The sequence below is a fragment of the Macrotis lagotis genome, chromosome 6 (genome assembly GCF_037893015.1).
Source record: "Macrotis lagotis isolate mMagLag1 chromosome 6, bilby.v1.9.chrom.fasta, whole genome shotgun sequence".
In the NCBI taxonomy this organism is placed as follows: Eukaryota; Metazoa; Chordata; class Mammalia; order Peramelemorphia; family Peramelidae; genus Macrotis; species Macrotis lagotis.
The window spans coordinates 71,530,268-71,548,130 of NC_133663.1; the positions used below are offsets into that span (position 1 = coordinate 71,530,268).

The 17,863-nt window shown below is 40.9% G+C and overlaps 1 protein-coding gene across 4 annotated transcripts in view; it reads right to left on the reverse strand.

Moving 5' to 3' along the window:
- XRCC5 (X-ray repair cross complementing 5) overlaps positions 1-17,863 on the reverse strand; it is a 133,124-nt gene that overhangs the window by 8,217 nt on the left and 107,044 nt on the right. For 3 of the 4 annotated variants that reach the window (XM_074191416.1, XM_074191417.1, XM_074191419.1), the window contains exon 20: positions 11,426-11,497. In XM_074191416.1, the coding sequence (XP_074047517.1) occupies positions 11,426-11,497 (72 nt within the window). Of the gene's footprint in view, positions 1-10,224; positions 10,645-11,425; positions 11,498-17,863 lie in introns of those variants that run through there. The other variant, XM_074191418.1, reaches the window with a different exon arrangement.

Genomic DNA, 17,863 nt, shown 5'->3' on the forward strand with positions numbered 1-17,863 from the left:
GATAGGAAGGGAAAACATAAGAGAAGTTTTAAAAAAGTGAATGTAACATCCATTCAGATTGTGATTTTTTTTGCTCCCCCCCGCCCCGGATGTGGATGGCATTGTCTTCTGGGGCTGTGCTTGTTCTCTGAACTGCTGAGAAGAGCTGCATCCAACATAGCTGATCAACCCACAATGTTGTTCTTAATGTGTTACAGTGTTCTCTTGGTTCTACTCCCTAAACTCAGCATCAGTTCCTGTAATCCTTTCCATTCTTCTCTAAAGTTTGATTATTCATGGTTTCTTTTAGAACAGTACTCCATAACATGCATATACCATAATTTGTTCAGCCATTCCCCAATTGATGGGCATCTCCTTGATTTCCAATTCTTTGGAAGAGCTGCTATAAATGTTTTTGAATATGTGGAACTTTTCCCATTTTTTTTATGATTTCTTTTGGATATAGGCTTAGTACTGGTATTCTTGGGTCAAAGGGCATGATCAGTTTTATATAGTTCCATATTGCTCTCTAGAGGGGATGGATTAGTTCACAACTCCACCAATACTACATTAATATTCCAATCTTCCCACAACTTCTCCAACACTTGAATAAGAATCTCTTCCATGACATACCTGAGTCATCATCCAACCTTTGTTTAAAGAACTCAAATAAAAGGATAGCCTAAAACAGTTTTGGATAGTTCTAAATCATTATTATTTTTTCCTTACATGAGCCTAAAGTTGCCTGTTTCCACCTTCCATCTATTACTTCTACTTCTGCTCTCTGAACTCTTTTAAGTACCCGAAGATAGTTAATATATCATTTGCCATCTTCTCTTCTTCTTTCAGCCAGGTCTCATATGACATGATTTTAAGGTCTCCTTTTCCAACTTGGTGTTATTCTCTGGAAGTTTTCAATTTACTAAGGCCAAAATCCAATGTCCAGATTGAATGCAGTATTAATGATCAGAGCACAGAATAGTGAAAACATTCTGAATCCTGAGCCTTGCTTTTTTTTTAGGTTTTTTTTTTTTTGCAAGGCAAACGGGGTTAAGTGGCTTGCCCAAGGCCACACAGCTAGGTAATTATTAAGTGTCTGAGACAGGATTTGAACCCAGGTACTCCTGACTCCAAGGCCGGTGCTTTATCCACTAAGCCACCTAGCCGCCCCCTGAGCCTTTCTTAATGCAAAGATCACATTACTTTTTTGAAGAACACATACAAAGTTCAAAACTGGTCTCAAGACATTTGTTAGTCACCCTGGCAAGTCACTTGTTTGCCTTGGTTTTTCCAATTATAAAGTGATATCTGAGGATTGTTGTGAAGATTAAATCTGTAAAGCCTTAGGAAGTGATTAAGAAATCCTTCCTCCCTCTTCTTTCTTTTCTTCCTTCCATGTGGTCTCTTCTGGTAAAATATAAGGGTGCTTAAGAGCAAGGACTATTACATTTTTCTTTGAATCCTTAGAACCTGTCAAATAACAGACATTTAATAAAATGGCCAATTGCTTTATCCAAGTCATTGATAAAAACTTGAGATACCCCACTGGAGACTTCTTTGAAGGTGTCATTCATCTGTGCCTGACTTTGCTTTGGATCTGATCTTTCCAATGATTCTGACTCCATCTAACTGCATTACTGGATGGGCTTCATCTCTTCCTCTTTTTCAGAATATTATATGACAGGGTTTGTCAAATACCTTGCTAAGATCTAGATTGAACTAGAACAGTAGAATGTTCAACCCAATAACCTTGTCCAAAAAAATCAGCCATATCTGGAGAACTTGTTCTTGAAGCTACATGAATTCTCTGCATACACTATAGGAATTGTTGTTTGGTATATATTTTTTTAATTTAATTTAATTTTTTAGGTTTTTGCAAGGCAAATGGGGTTAAGTGGCTTGCCCAAGGCCACACTTTGTCTGAGGCCAGATTTGAACACAGGTACTCCTGACTCCAAGGCCGGTGTGTTATCCACTATGCCACCTAGGCACCCCTTTGTTTGGTATATTCTAATATAAATCTAAAACTTCTAAGTTTTGCTTGCTCCTTGCTTGGATAAATGGGTTTATTAACAATTTACAAATTGTGATGGTCTTTTGTGTAGCTAGCATTTGATAGGATAAGGAGTCTAGCTACAGGCTTGGGGCTCCTCTTCCTCTTCAAAGATGTTGACCAGGAAAGTTTCTTAAATTAATAGGCTTCCTTTTCTAGATGATAACAAAAAGATGACCAGGTTCAAAAAAAGGACCTGAAATAAAAGTCTGGTCATAAATTATAAAAATTTTTATTGTCTGAGAAGAGCTTGGAAGAGAGCAGAGGAGAGTTCTCAGTTGCTCAAAATGGGTGTGGAGAAGGTTGAGATATGAATAGTTTTAGGAGCTTTCAGGCAAGAAGTGCAAGTTAAAGAAGAAATCTGTAGGGGCAGCTAGGTGGCGCAGTGGATAAAGCACTGGCCCTGGAGTCAGGAGTACCAGGGTTCAAATCCAGTCTCAGACAATTAATTACCTGGCTGTGTGGTCTTGGGCAAGCCACTTAAACCCATTTGCCTTGCAAAAACCTAAGGAAAAAAAAGAAATCTGTAGATATAAGTCAGGAATCAAGATGCTTACAAAAAGTCCCAAGCAAGGTCTCAAGTCTGCAGCTGCTGCTCATGTTGCCCTTGAGTTGGTTAAGGCTGGTTCTGTGGTTTCTGGCAGCTACAGATCCTTCCAAATTTACCTAGAGTTTACTCTCAAAGGATCACTGGTATGTCAAGTAGCCCTGGGCTTCAGAAGTCCTGAAAAAACCAGTTGTTGTGTTGTTTCTACTCCTCACCTATAAAGGGAAGCTCTGATATACCTATAGTAATTACAAAGCCCATGTTCATGATGTTCATTATTGTTTTTAATACATTATAGAATTTTGAAAGAACTCAAAGTCAAGGTTATTGGCTTGTAGTAGGCAATTTCATTATCTTTCACTTTTTAAGAATGGAGTCATCTGCCTTTCTTCAATTCATGGAAAATGGGTATCGCTCCCATTCTCAAGGTTATTGACTCAGAAATTGTATATATGACAGTCCTTTCAAAAGTTCCTAAGACAAGTATCAGAAGTCACCAATCCAATTTCCTTATTTTACAGATGCAGAAAGTGAGGTACAAGGTTGAGTGACTTGCCCAAGGTCACAAAGGTAGTTGACATAAAACATGAGATTTGAAACCAGTCCTTTGACTCTAGAATTCTCCATACTATGTTTCCTCTGCTTAGTTCTGCCTTCATTCATTTGTTAGTTATCATTATCTTAGCTACCCTGAAAAGTAGTCCTAAAACTTCGATTCTTTTTCCTCTAGACCTAAAAACAAAAAACCCCAATCTTTCATGTTATTCTGAGTTTTTCCTCAAAAGTCTTTGCTTCTCCTGACTAAATTTAATTGACATGTTTTTATATTACATTATCCTCTATTACCTGTCCTAGCCTCCATAGCTAACATGTGTCTGAGTCAGAGATCTGGATTCAAATTCTGCCTATTATCCATGGTTCCCTCTCTTTTCATTACTATCTCTTTTTGACAGTGACCCAACCTTGTCATTTGAAATTCTGATGTGTGAATTTCTATTTGTAGTGAGGTTAAGTAATGTATTAACTTGTATTATTATTATTGTATTGTTGATATTGTGAAGGTCAAGTCTAGAATTGCACAATAAGGTTCTCCGCACTGGAGGAAAGGATGGGACAGGATATATTCTCCTTCTTTCTTGCTTTTTTTTTTAAAGGTTTTTGCAAGGCAATGGGGTTAAGTGGCTTGCCCAAGGCCACACAGCTAGGTAATTATTAAGTGTCTGAGGCCAGATTTGAACGCAGGTACTCCTGACTCCAGGACCAGTGCTCTATCCATTGTACCACCTAGTTGCCCCCTTTCCTTCTTGCTTTAGGAGAAGAGACACATGGTTCCAGATTCACTTTGGGGAGAAATCCAGAGGAAGACAGATTCTGTTAAGTAGATATATTTAACAAAAGCTTGTTTGCTAAAATTTCTCTGATTTCTAGCCTATTTCCCAAGAGAATTCGGGAAATTTCCCTTTGGTTATTTTTGGGGATTCTCTTTTATTTGAGCTGAGATGTCTCACTCCCTGTGGGAGAGCTCATTTACTCTGTGAATTGTTGCCTGGTATATTCCAATCTAATTCTAATAATTGTTCTTAGCTATCTGCTTGGATAAATAGATTTGCTAACTATTCACAATTTGTGATGGCATTTTATGGAAAGTTGAAAGGTTTGGGGTATCCATTCTTCTTTAAAGGATATTGACCTGGAAAGTATCTTAAAATTAAAAATCATTTCCTGGAGACTTAGCAATATTGGAGGGAAGGGTTAATTCCTCAAAGGAGAGCAGAATTAGTCTCATAAGTCTTTCTTGGAAAAAGGAGAGCAAGATTCCCAAGATATCTATCGAAATTTTCTGATGAACCACATTTAGACAACCCTTGGGGACATACATACTACATGGTTAAAACTGCCTGTGGGGAATACCTTTTGGGGCAACTCCCTTCTCAAATATAACTTTTTTTTGTATTAAGTATGATTTATTATCATCTTTGTTGACATGTTTTCTTTGAAGCACCACCTCATAAATTCACATGTCTAAAGTGATTTTCTCGTTTCTTCTAACTTCTGCAAAATGATTTGTTCTCTGCTTCTTCTAAGAGAACAGCGGTTTCTTCCAAGGTCACTTTTATTGTACTTATTAGTATCCAAACTGAGTAGAGAACCAGTAGATAACCAAAATCAAGAATTGATAATCAACATCTCCTAATACTGCTAAGGTTTGACAACTGACCCATCCTAGGTTTTCCTCCAAAAGCTCCTACACCTGAGGTCAATCATGAGGACAGAACAGACTCCTGTAATCTGGCTAATTAAACACTCAAGAGAAAATGGTACACAAACTGAGGCACTTGTAAATGCTGAACAATTAAAAAAGCTAATGACCTCAGATAAGAACTGATATCAGAAGCAGAAAATTTTCACTGTTATGTTGTTGTCTGAAATGATATCACTCCTGAAGACCTGCTGCCATCTTCCCACAGACACGGACTTGTGTTGGCCTGGAGAAGGCTGACTCAGAACCAGAAGAATACTTACAGGCTTGGACAAGTGTGACCTTCACCTGGAAGCAACTGAGAGCAGCATTTATACTCTTTGAACTCCGACGTGCTACCTACCCAAGATCCAGCCTGCTGTATTAAAATTGCACTTGAATATATTTATGTTTAGTAGCTGACGGGCAATGGTTACATCACTGTTTTATTTAGAAGGAGTTAGCTGTTTACTATTGGGGAATGGGCAGGGCTCTCCAAGCCTTGGTATTAATCCCTGGAACTCAGGACATATGTATATACAGCAAAAGGGACTTGACCACATTTCCTTGCTAGAGAGTTCCCTATACCAATGAAATTATTAGTCTGATTCAAAAAAATCCAACAAAAATGAGATTATCTATAGGTTGCCAAACTCCTCAGGGACCTACCTACTCTCCTTTCTGGACATGCTCCTGCGCCTTTTCTACCTCACCTCCATTCTTGGTATTTATTTACTGTGAGCTTCTTGCCCCTCCTGGGCTGATTTCCCCCATAAAATTTTAGGTTACAGTTCCTGCTTGTTTTCTCTCAGAACCCTTTGAAATAAATCATTCAAAAAATCTTGTGCATGTCAAACTATGCCTATGACTTAAAGTCATTTTACCCATCACAAAATCTAAGGTGGAGAATACCAATTTCTTGAGATTAAATTCCCCAAATTTGACATTCCATACAAGCCATTCTTCTTGATTGTAACACCTCTTGGAATTCTTTGTTCTCAAGGTTCAATTCAGTTACCACCTACTATATAGTCTTTTCTCAAACCCCCAGTTGTCAGTATGTTCTTTTTCTCCCTCTCCATTCTGTTTCCCCTTTTTCTTTCCCCTTCTTTCTCCATTTCTTTCCTCTTTTTCTAAATTATCTTGTTTAAACTTATCTTTTTAAATGTTGTATATTCCAGTAGCATATAAACTGTTTTGCTCCTAGCACATAGATGGAGTTTAATAGATGTTTAATTGAACTTGGCATGTTATTTCACTTGGAAATTCATATTGTTGCAAAAAAAGAAACGAGCATCTGTCTCTGCTTGCAGGAACTATGCTTGCAAAGCTTCACCTTTGCTTTTCTGTTTCTAGGAAATTTTTAGGATCCATAAAATTACAAATGTGCAGCGGGAACTATATAATTAGTAAGGCAATGGCATCTTTTTCTTGGTATTTATTTCCAAAAAAAGGAGCTGTAAATCATGTGCCAACAATGTTAAGATGCAAGATGACCTAGAGGTCCAAATGGAATCAATTACTGCCCTCAATGTCAAACGTCCTTTATGACATCCTCTTTCGGCCTAGGCCTTTTAATTTCTGAGCACAAAAGGGTTTTGCTACATTGCATCAGTAATGAGTTGTAATCCACTGAAGAGGTATAACAGCATCACTTGTGATTTTTTTGCATTAAGATCATAAAGTAAATAGCATCAATGAATGTTTTGAGAGCAGCCAATGATAAGGATGGCATGGAATTGAAAAGTCCAGGATGGGAGCCAAGATGGCAACAGGAAAAGAGCTTCTCTTAGGTGCTCTCTCTCCAAACTTATAAAATAATGACTCTAACTAAATTTTCAAGAGACAGAACCCACAGAGCAATCCAGTGAGCCAGTTCTCCAGCCCAAGGTAACCTGGAAAATAGTGGAAAGGCTCCACTCCATGGGATTAGAGGGGCGGTCACCAGAGTGAAAGAACTTCATCCTGCCGGAGGCAGCCCCAGGCCCGGGGCTCACGGCAGCAGTGGCAGTTTCCTCACCTACACAGGGGGCGGGGCACTGCACACAACTTGGAAGATAAGCAGGGCACTGCCAGAGTGAGGGTGTGAAGCCCAGCCCACAGGGCACTCAGTGATGCAGCAGCTGTGGCAGCCCAGATCCAGGAACCGGAAGCAGGTGGAGCAAGTAAACAGGAGCCTCCAGGCAACTGAGCCTTGAGTACTCAGCCTAGGTAGGGGAGTGGAGAGACTCACGAGGTCTGTCCTTTGTACCTGGAACAGGACTCTGGGGCTCTGACCACATTCAGATCCTGATCACAGCCTAGGGGCCCCCATAGAACAGCAGCACCCCCTCCCCACCTCAGCCCCGTGGCAGAGGGGGGCGCTTGTGGTCATTCACAGACCAGGAGGGAGGACAGAGCCTCATACACTGAGATCCTTGTAGGGGGAAGGTGTCCCAAGAATACTCAAAAGCACAGGAAGCACCCTAAGACCAGGCACAGGCTGGGGAAATGAGTAAACAGAGAAAAATAAAAAACACCAGTGAGAAATACATTATCTATGATCCCAAGAAGGATCAAAATACTCAGTCTGAAGATGAGGGAGTCCAAGCTCCTGCATCTAAAGACTCCAAGAAAAACAGAAATTGGGCTCGGGCTATGACAGAGTTCAAAAAAGATTTTGAAAATCAAGTGAGGGAGATTGAAGAAAAATTAGGAAAAGAAATGACAGAGATACAGGAAAAATGTGAAAAAGAAGTAAGCAGCTTAGCCAAGGAGATCCAAAAAAATGCTGAAGAAAATAGCATGCTAAAAATCAGCTCAGGTCAAATGGATAAAACAGTTCAAAAAGTTATTGAGGAGAAGAATGCTTTAAAAAGCAGAATTGGCCAGATGGAAAAAAGAGATAAGAAAGCTCTCTGAGGAAAACAAATACTTCAGATCTAGAATGGAGCTAAAGGAAGCTGATGACTTTATGAGAAGTCAGGACACAATATTTCAAAACCAAAAGAATGAAGAATTAGAAGAAAATGTGAAATATCTCATTGAAAAAACAACTAATCTGGAAAATAGATTCAGGAAAATTAATTTAAAAATTATTGGGATACCTGAAAGTCATGATTAGGAAAAGAGCCTTGACATCATTTTTAAAGAATTCCTACAGGAAAACTGCCCAGATATCCCAGAAGCAGAGGGCAAAATAGAAGTTGAGAGAATCCACCAATCTCCCCATGGAAAGAGATCCAAAAAAAACCCCCCAGTAATATTATAGCCAAGTTCCAGAACTCCCAAGTCAAAGAGAAAATATTACAAGCAGCCAGAAGGACACAATTCAAATATCATGGAGCTGCAGTCAGGATCACACAGAACTTAGCAGCAACTACATTAAGGGCTCATAGGGCTTGGAATATAATATCGCATTAGACAAAAGAGTTCAGAATGCAACTGAGAATCAACTACCCAGCAAAACAGAACATCCTCTTCCAGGAGAAAAGATGGACTTTCAAGGAACCAAGAGAATTTCAAATGTTCCTGTTAGAATGGCCAGAACTGAACAGAAGGTTTGATCTTCAAATATAGGACTCAGGTGAAGCATAAAGAGTGGAGAAGGGGAAAATATGAGGGACTTAATGATGATGAACTACATGTATTCCGGCATAGAAAAATGATACTGATAATACTCATAAGAAACTTCTCATTTAATAGAGCAGGTAGAAGGAGCTTTTATAGATGAAGCACAGGAGAGAGCTGAATTTGAAGATATATAGTGTAAAAATGGAGTTGTGGCTAAAAGGGAAATTTAATGGTAGTAAGAGAAAGGAGAGGTGGAATAGGCTAAGATATTTCATATAATTTAATTTTATTACAATGATATGGAAGGGGGAAAGGCAAGGGGGAATGAGGGAAACTTTGCTCTCATCAGAGGTGGCTCAGAGAGGAAACAGCATATATACTCAATGGGGTATAGACATCTAGAATAAAGAGAGAAGGGGGAAGGGGGGAGGATGTGAGTGATGGAGGAGAGGATGGACCATGGGGAGAGAGTGGTCAGATAACATTTTTTTTTTTACTTCTTGCAAGGTGCTGGGATTAGATGGCCTGTCCAGGACCACAGGGCCAGGTAGTTGCTGGGCCTTAGGGGTGGTATGTGGCTTAGGACCTTTTGGCCCCAGGGTTGGTGATCAGTCTGCTGTGCCACTCAGCTACCCTACAGCACATTTAAGAAGAGGGACAGAGTGAAAGGAGAGAGGAAATATAGTATATGGTAGTGGGGAAGTATAAATGGAGGGAGTTGCAATCAGCAATGGCAACAGTAGAAAAATATGGAAATAACTTTTGTGATGGACTTATCCTAAAGAATGTGATTCACCTGTGACAGAGCTGGTGGTGTTGGAACACAGATGGAAGCACATTTATTATTCTTTTTTTGGGGGGGGGGGGTGCGGGGTGGATGGGGTTGGGTAGCTTGCCCGGAGTCGCACAGCTTAGTGATTGTTGGATATCTTGAGGCTGGATTTGGATCCCCAGGTGCTCCTGGCTCCAGGGCCAGTGTTCTGTCCACTGCACCACCTGGCCACCCCTATTATCATTATTTTTATTATTATCATTTTATTTTATTTTGGTTTTGCTTTTTTTTAGTTTTTTTTCAGGGCAATGGGGTTGGGGTGGCTTGCCCAGGGTTGCACACTGGGTGACTGCTGAGTGTCTAGGGCCAGATTTGAGCTTGGGTGATCCTGACCCCAGGGCCAGTGCTCTGTTCACTGTGCCACCTTTGTTTTAATTTTAATTTTAATTTTTTCCTCTTTCCTTTACTTTATTGCTCATTAGGGTCTATTTTTGGGGGGGGGGGGGGAGGGTATTATGTTTACTCTTAAAGAAGAATATTTTAGTAATGTATTTAAAAAACATCATTTATACAAAAATAAAATAAATATAATTAAAATTGGAAAAAAAAGTCCAGGATCCTGAGGATAGAGGGGTCAGGAATGTTGGAGAGAACAGGAAAAGTGAGTAGGAAAAATGACTTCAAGTCCATTTTCTTGTCTCGATAAAGAATGGTTTCCTCAGAAACCCGAGATAGAAGCCCAGCAGAGGAAGCAGGAGGTAAAGGAGGAAAACAGAACACTAAATTTCCTGTTAGTCCTGTGTGGTCTATTATCACTTAGGCCTTCTGTATTTAGAAACAAAAAGGATCTCAGTATTAGCTGGTTCAGACAAGGAAACTTGTTCCACCGAACCCAGAAGGGAGCAGTTTGCACTCTGGCTTTTCTAGCCCAGACTCCTACTCAAAAGGAAAAGGCATTTCTTCAATGACCACTATACACAGTGAATCTTCTTGTACAATCTAGAAAGGTCACTCTTCCTGCAGGTACCTCCCCACCAAGAAGAGATTGCCAGAGCTCACTAAACACAGGCCTCAGACTAAAATCACAAGCAGCCACAAAAGAAAATGACTTTATTTTGGTTGTCCTCATAACAATGATAAATGCACAGCCCGGCTGATCTGGAATGGAATCTGCTTATTTGGAATTTAACAACTGATGATATTCCAATGTCAGTAGCAACAATAAAGATCAGAACACCAAGAAGAAGATGGGCATTGTCTCTTTTTCAGTCATGTAGCATATGTGCAGGTATATCTTCTGTAGCTTAAGAAAATAACTCCCTGACTCATAAAAAATATTGATATGCAGAGTTCAGCCTCTAATCTGGAATCTATGGGTCAACAGCAGAAGTGCAGGTTCCTCCTGGAATGGCTTTTTGGGGTCTTCCTCTGCCCCTCTATCGACCATTATGCTCTTCTATTCTCAAGTTCTTAAGCTCTTTCATAAACTACATCATGTCCAGCTATTAAAAAAAAAAGATAAAGCATTTGGAAATGAGCAAGCCACCATTCCCAGTGTGCTTCTGTGAACAAGGGAGGGACTGAAAAATGAAAGGGGCACCAGACAGAAACAGCTTCATGAAAATGGTCACAGAAATCTAGGCCCAGGCACACCACCCACTGAAAACCTTCAATAACTTCAAATCTGTGCCTCACTTCATTAGAGGACCTGGAGGGAGGAGAGCTTCATAAAAACTGAGATCACCACATGCAGAGGTTTGGTTTAGAGGCAAGAGGGATTCAGACGGGAAAGCTGGGGACACAACTATCAACACTTTAGAGCTCCCAGAGTTATCAACAATGAAGGGTAATAAAGTTTGGAAATCCTCAAATTCCTAGGAGCCCAGGGTGCTAGGATTGGGTTGATTGAGAACAGTTAAAAATTAGGCTTTTAAAAATGGTTTTTATTTGTAAACCCACACAAATTGCTATGTGTATATCTCATTTTTGGTTAAGTATAATTTCAGTAAATGATTCCATTTTGTTATCAAAGGAATAGTCTCCCTAGCTCTGAGTCCTTCAAAAGGGAGAATTAATCTTTGTAAACAACACAACTGAAACCACAGAAGTCAGTGCTTGCCATTATGAAATGACCTATCTGATTAAATTCATAATGGACCTTAGTAAGTCATGGAGACACTCTCGTGTATGAACCTCAAATGTAAAGAAGGTTGACAAGTTGCTTCCCTGGCTCTTCTTGGGGGGGGGCATTTTCAGGGGGGCCAGGCAGTTTCCAATACTCACTAAATCATCCACATCTCCTCCTTCCTCGGCTACGTCCATGACTTCGGTTGGCTTTTCCTTTGGGGCCAGGAACTGTGGATACAAAGTCAAGCAAATAATTAAAATGGTTTTCTTTCTCTCTGGTTAAACACAGGACTTCTGTACACAGTCACAGCTTCACATATTCAAAAATGCCTGCTCCAACAGCATCTCTGTTTAAGGGCTCCAGAAGTACCATCTTATTTTGAGTCATCGATTCCCCATGGAACTAAGGATTTTGGGAAAAAAGTTATCTGGGATCCAAGAGCATGCATGAAGGTGGAAGGGTCTTTGGGGGAAAACAATTCAAAGTGACCCAGAGGACTTGTTCAATCAGCCATTATATCTCCGGAGAACCTAGTTCAAAGCTCTCTATGAGCCATGAACGCATACCCTTCTCACCCCTGGGGAGAACTCTCCATATCCCACTGGACTCTGGCAGGGGCTGCTGGGGGGTTAGCCAGCCTCCACTAGGCTGTCACCAGTCTGACCATTCAATCATCTTCCTAGGGTCTTTGGAATCAAAACATAAAAGCTTCCCTTTGGCTTGGTAATTTGTAAACATGCCCCTTCCAAACTTTTCATTTTCTTAAGTCTTATCTCCCTCTACTTGTGACCCAGGGACATGGTCCTCCTGGCTGTTTCTTGGCTGTGACATCCATCTGCTGACTTACTGCATCTTCATGGGCTACTTCCCATGCCTAGGATGTTCTCTTTCCTCATTCCTACCTCCTGGCTTCCACTGAGTATCAGCTTAATCTGTCTCATTTTTTTGCAAGAAATCTTTCCACTTCTCCTTAATCTTCTTGCCTTTTCCCTCTATTGATAATCTCCAATCTATCAAAGAGCTTGTTTGTGGAGAGTTGATTTTACATTGTCTTCCTCTTTAGACCATGAGATCCTTGAGAACAGGGGTTATTTTTGCCTATTAATATATATATAATATACACACACACACACACACACACACACACACACATATATATATAGGTATAGAGATATATAGATATATGTCTTTGATCTTGACTGTTTAAGAACAAACACACAAAGACTGGGCAATCAAAGCCATTAAGACTTTAACTGTCTTATATGTACATAGTGGTCCATGTGTGTCAGAGGCATGTCGAGTGGCAGAGTGTCTGGAAATTCCAAAAATGAACAGAAAAGAGTCAACACCTTTGATCCAACATTTTTGGGGATGGTCAATATGATACCATATCCAATCCTCTTGACCTGTTTGCTATTTCACTTTCCACTTGTACAAACTAGGAATAGTCATGACTTAAACTCCAGGAACATTCTGAAGAATATGAGAAAAAAAATCTTCAAACTTATAGGAAGTCATACAGGGAAGAGATCACATAATCTTCACCTTCATTTAAGACAAGGGGGAAGAGGTAATATAAAAGGAAGAAACTGTGGTACAGTGGAAAGAGTACCAGTTTTGAAGTCAGAGAGTCCAAGTTCAAATTCTGTCTCTGATACTTAACTTACTGTGACCTTGGATAAGTCACCTAAACTTCTGGTATTCAATTTTCTTCTCTATAAAAATGGGAGGACTGGACTAGATGACCTTCCTTAGTCCCTCCCAGCTTTAAAAGTATGATTCTATGATCCTTTAAAAGGCATGAAAAAGGGGGGGCGGCTAGGTGGCGCAGTGGACAGAGCACCAGCCCTGGAGTCAGGAGTACCTGAGTTCAAATCTGGCCTCAGACACTTAATAATTATCTAGTGTGGCTTTGGGCAAGCCACTTAACCCCATTTGCCTTGCAAAAACCTAAAAAAAAAGGGGGCATGAAAAATAAGAATGAATTACCACAGAACATTTAAAAAATTTCCTTAACTGGAGGTTTTCAATTTAGGATGTGCCGCAAAGGTGGTTGCAAGGATTAGGATGCTGAAGGATGGACACGATACCCTCTTGAGCACAGGGTTTTTTTTTTAAATAAAAGAAAAATTTTATTTAGAGTTTTACAATTTTTCCCCTACTCTGGCTTCCCTTTCCCCACTCCCCACAGAAGACATTCTGTTAGTCTTTACATTGTTTCCATGCTATACATTGATCTAAGATGAATGTGATGAGAGAGAAATCATAACCTTAAGGAAGAAACATAAAGTATAAGAGATAGCAAAATTACATAATAACTTTTTTAAAAAAGTCTTTGTTCAAACTCTACAATTCTTTCTCTGGATACAGATGGTATTCTCCATCACAGACAATCCAAAATTGTGCCTGATTATTGTACTGATGGAATGAGCAAGTCCATTGAGTTTGATCATCAACCCCATGTTATTAAGCAAGGGCTCTTGTGGTTTATAAACGTAGTTTCTAAAAACATTTTATTCTGAGGAGGGATCCAAAGATGTTACCAGATTGCCTTTGGGGCTCTAGTATGGCCACACAGACAAACCTAAAGAGAATCAGAAGTTCTGGGCAGTCCAGAGGACAGGACTGAGGCTCAGAGATTTACAAAGGGAGAGAACTAGTCAGGATCATCTTTGTTCTGATTTCATCCTGTCTCTCTTCTCTAATCTGCAAGATTACTGCCGTAAGAGCTGTGTTTCATCATTTGTACTGTCACAATCCTGTGAGATGATCTAGTAGAACAGTGAATAGTCAATTCTAAATTATTTAAGAGGGTGGAAAAGTACTGGTATCTTCAGCAGTTGCTTTTTTTTTCCCCACCCAAAAGGAGAGGAACAGGGAGAAAGCCCCACTTTCCTTGTGATTCATTCTCTCAATGACAGTGTACATTGAAAATTAATTTAGTGAGACTGCCTCCCCCCGCCCTCCCATCCAGGTCTATTCTCCTAGTTGACTCCACATAAAATGGAGAGGAAAAAAAAGATTTTCCGTCAATCCTAGCTTTCTTGTTCAGCTACAGACGTCTGTCTCCATCTTTCAAAAGGTTTCAGTGCTTTATACAAGTTGAGAACAGAATAAAAATGTTTCCACTGCCTTTTAGCATCAAGATATGGTACCATGCTCACATGGATCTTATTGTCTGTTTTTATAAGACAGTGGCTCCCAGTTTTGTTTTGCTTTGATTGGATACAACTGAGGTTTTGCAACTCTAAGGTATATAAAAAAATAAACCTAAAGAAATTGAAAATATCTGGAGTTTTTTTGCGATTGGCAAAACAAACGATAACAACAAGCCTTCAGACTGTTCTATCCTCTAGCATCCCCCAAGCTTCTTGACTATACCACTCTCCCACACTTTCTCTGTTGCCTACCCTACTTCTCCCCTTTGGTTTTTGGGAGGCCTGGGAGTAAAGATGGAGCAGAGCCCCTAAGGACTAGTGATGATCTGATGCACCATTACAGTGTTGTTGCTGGGGGAAGGTGGAGAAGGAATTCATTCTATCAGTACTGTCACTGTGCCCACAGGAGATGGTGGTCCCAGAGTAAGCCCTTCTTTTTGCCTGTCACTGATTTCCTTTAACAAGTTTGCCTGCTAGATGAGAGAACGTTCTTTTTAGGAGGAAATTGTGAAGCTACTGACACTAATTTGGGTCTTGAGCCAAGAGGATGTCAAAGAAATACTAGAAAGGGATTATTTTCTTAACCCTATTTAAAATAGTGATTAGGATTTCCCAAAGGTCCAACCTATTGAAGGAACTAAGAGGGCCAACAATCATTTGCATAAAATTTATATACCAACCATGTGATCTGTTCTGTAATTTTCAAATTAGCATCTTTATTTACTCTCTTTAAGCTCATCACTTTTAGGGCCTCATCTTTTTTTGTTCTTTCTCTCCCACTCACTAACATTAACTTACATCAGAAACATTCGACTAAAAGGGAGAAGAGACAACAGCCAGGGAAAAGAGCAAACAGTCATTACTGAAACCCTCTGCGTAAGCCCCAGTTCAGTTCAGACAGCTGACTTGAGTCTCATCCTACAGAATGATCAATCTCACAGGGTAGGTTTGGGTTTGAATAGTCTCCTGTAATGTCCTTATCACTGAAGTTCTTGGTACACAGTAAGGTTTTAAGAATACTTATTGATTAATCCAGAAACTTTGCACGTTTGATGCTGCTGCTAACTTAGGACCACTGATGATCCATTGAGGACCCCAGGCTAATTTTCCAGGAGAAGCACCCAGAGACAAAGAGAAAGCTCCATTCTCATTCAGCACTGAACATCTGCAATTGATTTTCCTGACAAGATCCACTTTGCATTTCTGCGTAAGCAAATTATGTCTAAAAGCTAAGCTGCCATCCATTATCCTTCCAAAGCCTCTGGCAAAGCTGGTATCTTCAACATAGCATTCCCCACCCTCCAAGCTCTTAACAGCAAGTCATTTCCAGTCTGCAGAGTGATGGGGAGGAAACACTTCTAGCAGAGAATATGGTGACAAGACTGCTTTCTCAATAAAAGAAACAGATAATCTGAACCCAGGGTAATGAAGTAAAAGTGAGCTCTCATCTCTGCTCATTCCTTTTGCAACACACTCAGAAAGTGAAGGATCTGCAGAAGACCTGCTCCTATTTTTAGAGATCACTTCTCACTGGCGCCACTCCCTTTCCCCTAATTACTGTCTTGTTATCAGAAAAAGGATTCAGTTTCCTCTGATGATCTTTAAGAAAAGAGTAGACAGCTATCTTTCAAACATGGTTAGAATGCAATCCTATCCAAAGGCAAAGGAATGGAGTAGAAAAACCCAAGTTCCTATCTGGTCCTAAGATTCTCTCAAACTGGAAAACAAAGATGAGGTGACCTTGGCTTGCTCCTCGGCCAGCTGCTCCTGGAAGCACGCGTCTCCATTAGGAAGCTCTTAGGGGCTAAAACACAGACGTGCATTCTGCTTATGCTCAGCACTGGGCAGAGCTTTATTCATGTCCTCTGGAGGTCGTCATCTCACCAGAAAGGAGGAGCCTGGAAGGGAATCTAACTCTTCATCTGTGTTCAGAAGATCTCCCAGGCCCTGGGCACAGGACAAGGCCCTCCAAACCAAAAGTGACAGCAGACAAGCCCACACAAACAGGACTGCTTTACTGCCCATGTCACTGCTTGCTCAGTGCCTCTGCACCAGGCCGGGGGTGGGGGGTGGGGGAAGGAGTGTAGATCTGATCATGTCTGTCCCTCCAGGATCGAATACAAGATCCTCCTTGGTCTTCTAAACTCTTCACAGCCTAGCACCCCTTACCCTTCCAGGCTTCTTATACCTTACCATTCCACACACGTTATCTCTGGCTGACCCCCAGGTCTAGAATGCTCATCCTCCTCTGCTCCAACTCTTGAACTCTGGCTTCCTTTAAGTCCCAACCAAGTCCACCCTCTACAGGAAGTCTTCCTTCCCTCACCCCTCAAGTCTAGTGCCTCGTCTCTGCTCATTCTTCATTCTGTATAGTTTGCTCTGCACATATTTGTTTGCATGTTATCTCCCCCATTAGATTATGATCTCCTTGAGGGCAGGGGTTTCTTGTCTGTTTTTTGTATCCCCAGTAAAGTTTCTATAATCTGGGGAATTTGCTCTACAGATCACTCCTTCCCTCATCTTCAGGACCTCTCCTTTTAATGGGGCCTGGACCTGCTCATTATCTTCCCATACCAAACTCAGCCTTGTCCTATTTCTGCCCAGGTTACCTTCAAGGACTCCTCCTAGTCACCAGAGTTTGTAACCTTGGAGTTATCCTCCTTTATTTGGGCAGTTAAGTGGCACAGTGGGTCAGAGGACTGGACTTGAGAGTCAGGAAGACCTGAGTTCCAATCTTGTCAGAAGCATTTAGAGGTACTAGCTGTGTGACCCTGGATGAGTCACTGAGCCTCTTTCAAATGTAAAATGGATATAAGTAACAACGCCCACTTCACAGGGTTACTCTGAGGATAAAGTGAGATAACACATCTAGAGCCAGTGCCAGCTATTCTCACTGCTCTCTTCTCAGCAATCTGCCCAAACAGGTGCCAAGTCTTGTTGACAACATAATATAATGTTGTCCTTTTGATCTTGAAGATGACCATGACATCCAATAAATGGTGTCATGACACGAATGTCATTTGGATCACAGCGAGGGGCTGCTGTGCAGACACCATTCTCACTATCTCTTCCAGGACCATCTGGACCCAGGGGCCTGATGGCAGGAACAGGGTGACTGGGGCTGGCCTGGGCACAATGGGAGGCTGTACCTTCTAGATGGGGGTCTTTCGCGTATCACAGAGGCCCCTAGGCACATAGGGGATTCTGACTTAATAACAGTCAAAGTCCTACAACCGGCAGCTGCAACTCTCTGGTTCCTTAGCAAGGCAGGAGCTGCCCAGTGGGTCATGGGACTAATGCATCACTTATAATTGGAACTACATGGGCATCCAGTCATCTTCGAACCTCTTTCATCCTTGATTAATCTTTTACTCTGCTTCATCTTGAACTGAGCAAGAACTTCACCTCCAGCAGCCCAACAGGAAAGACCCTGGC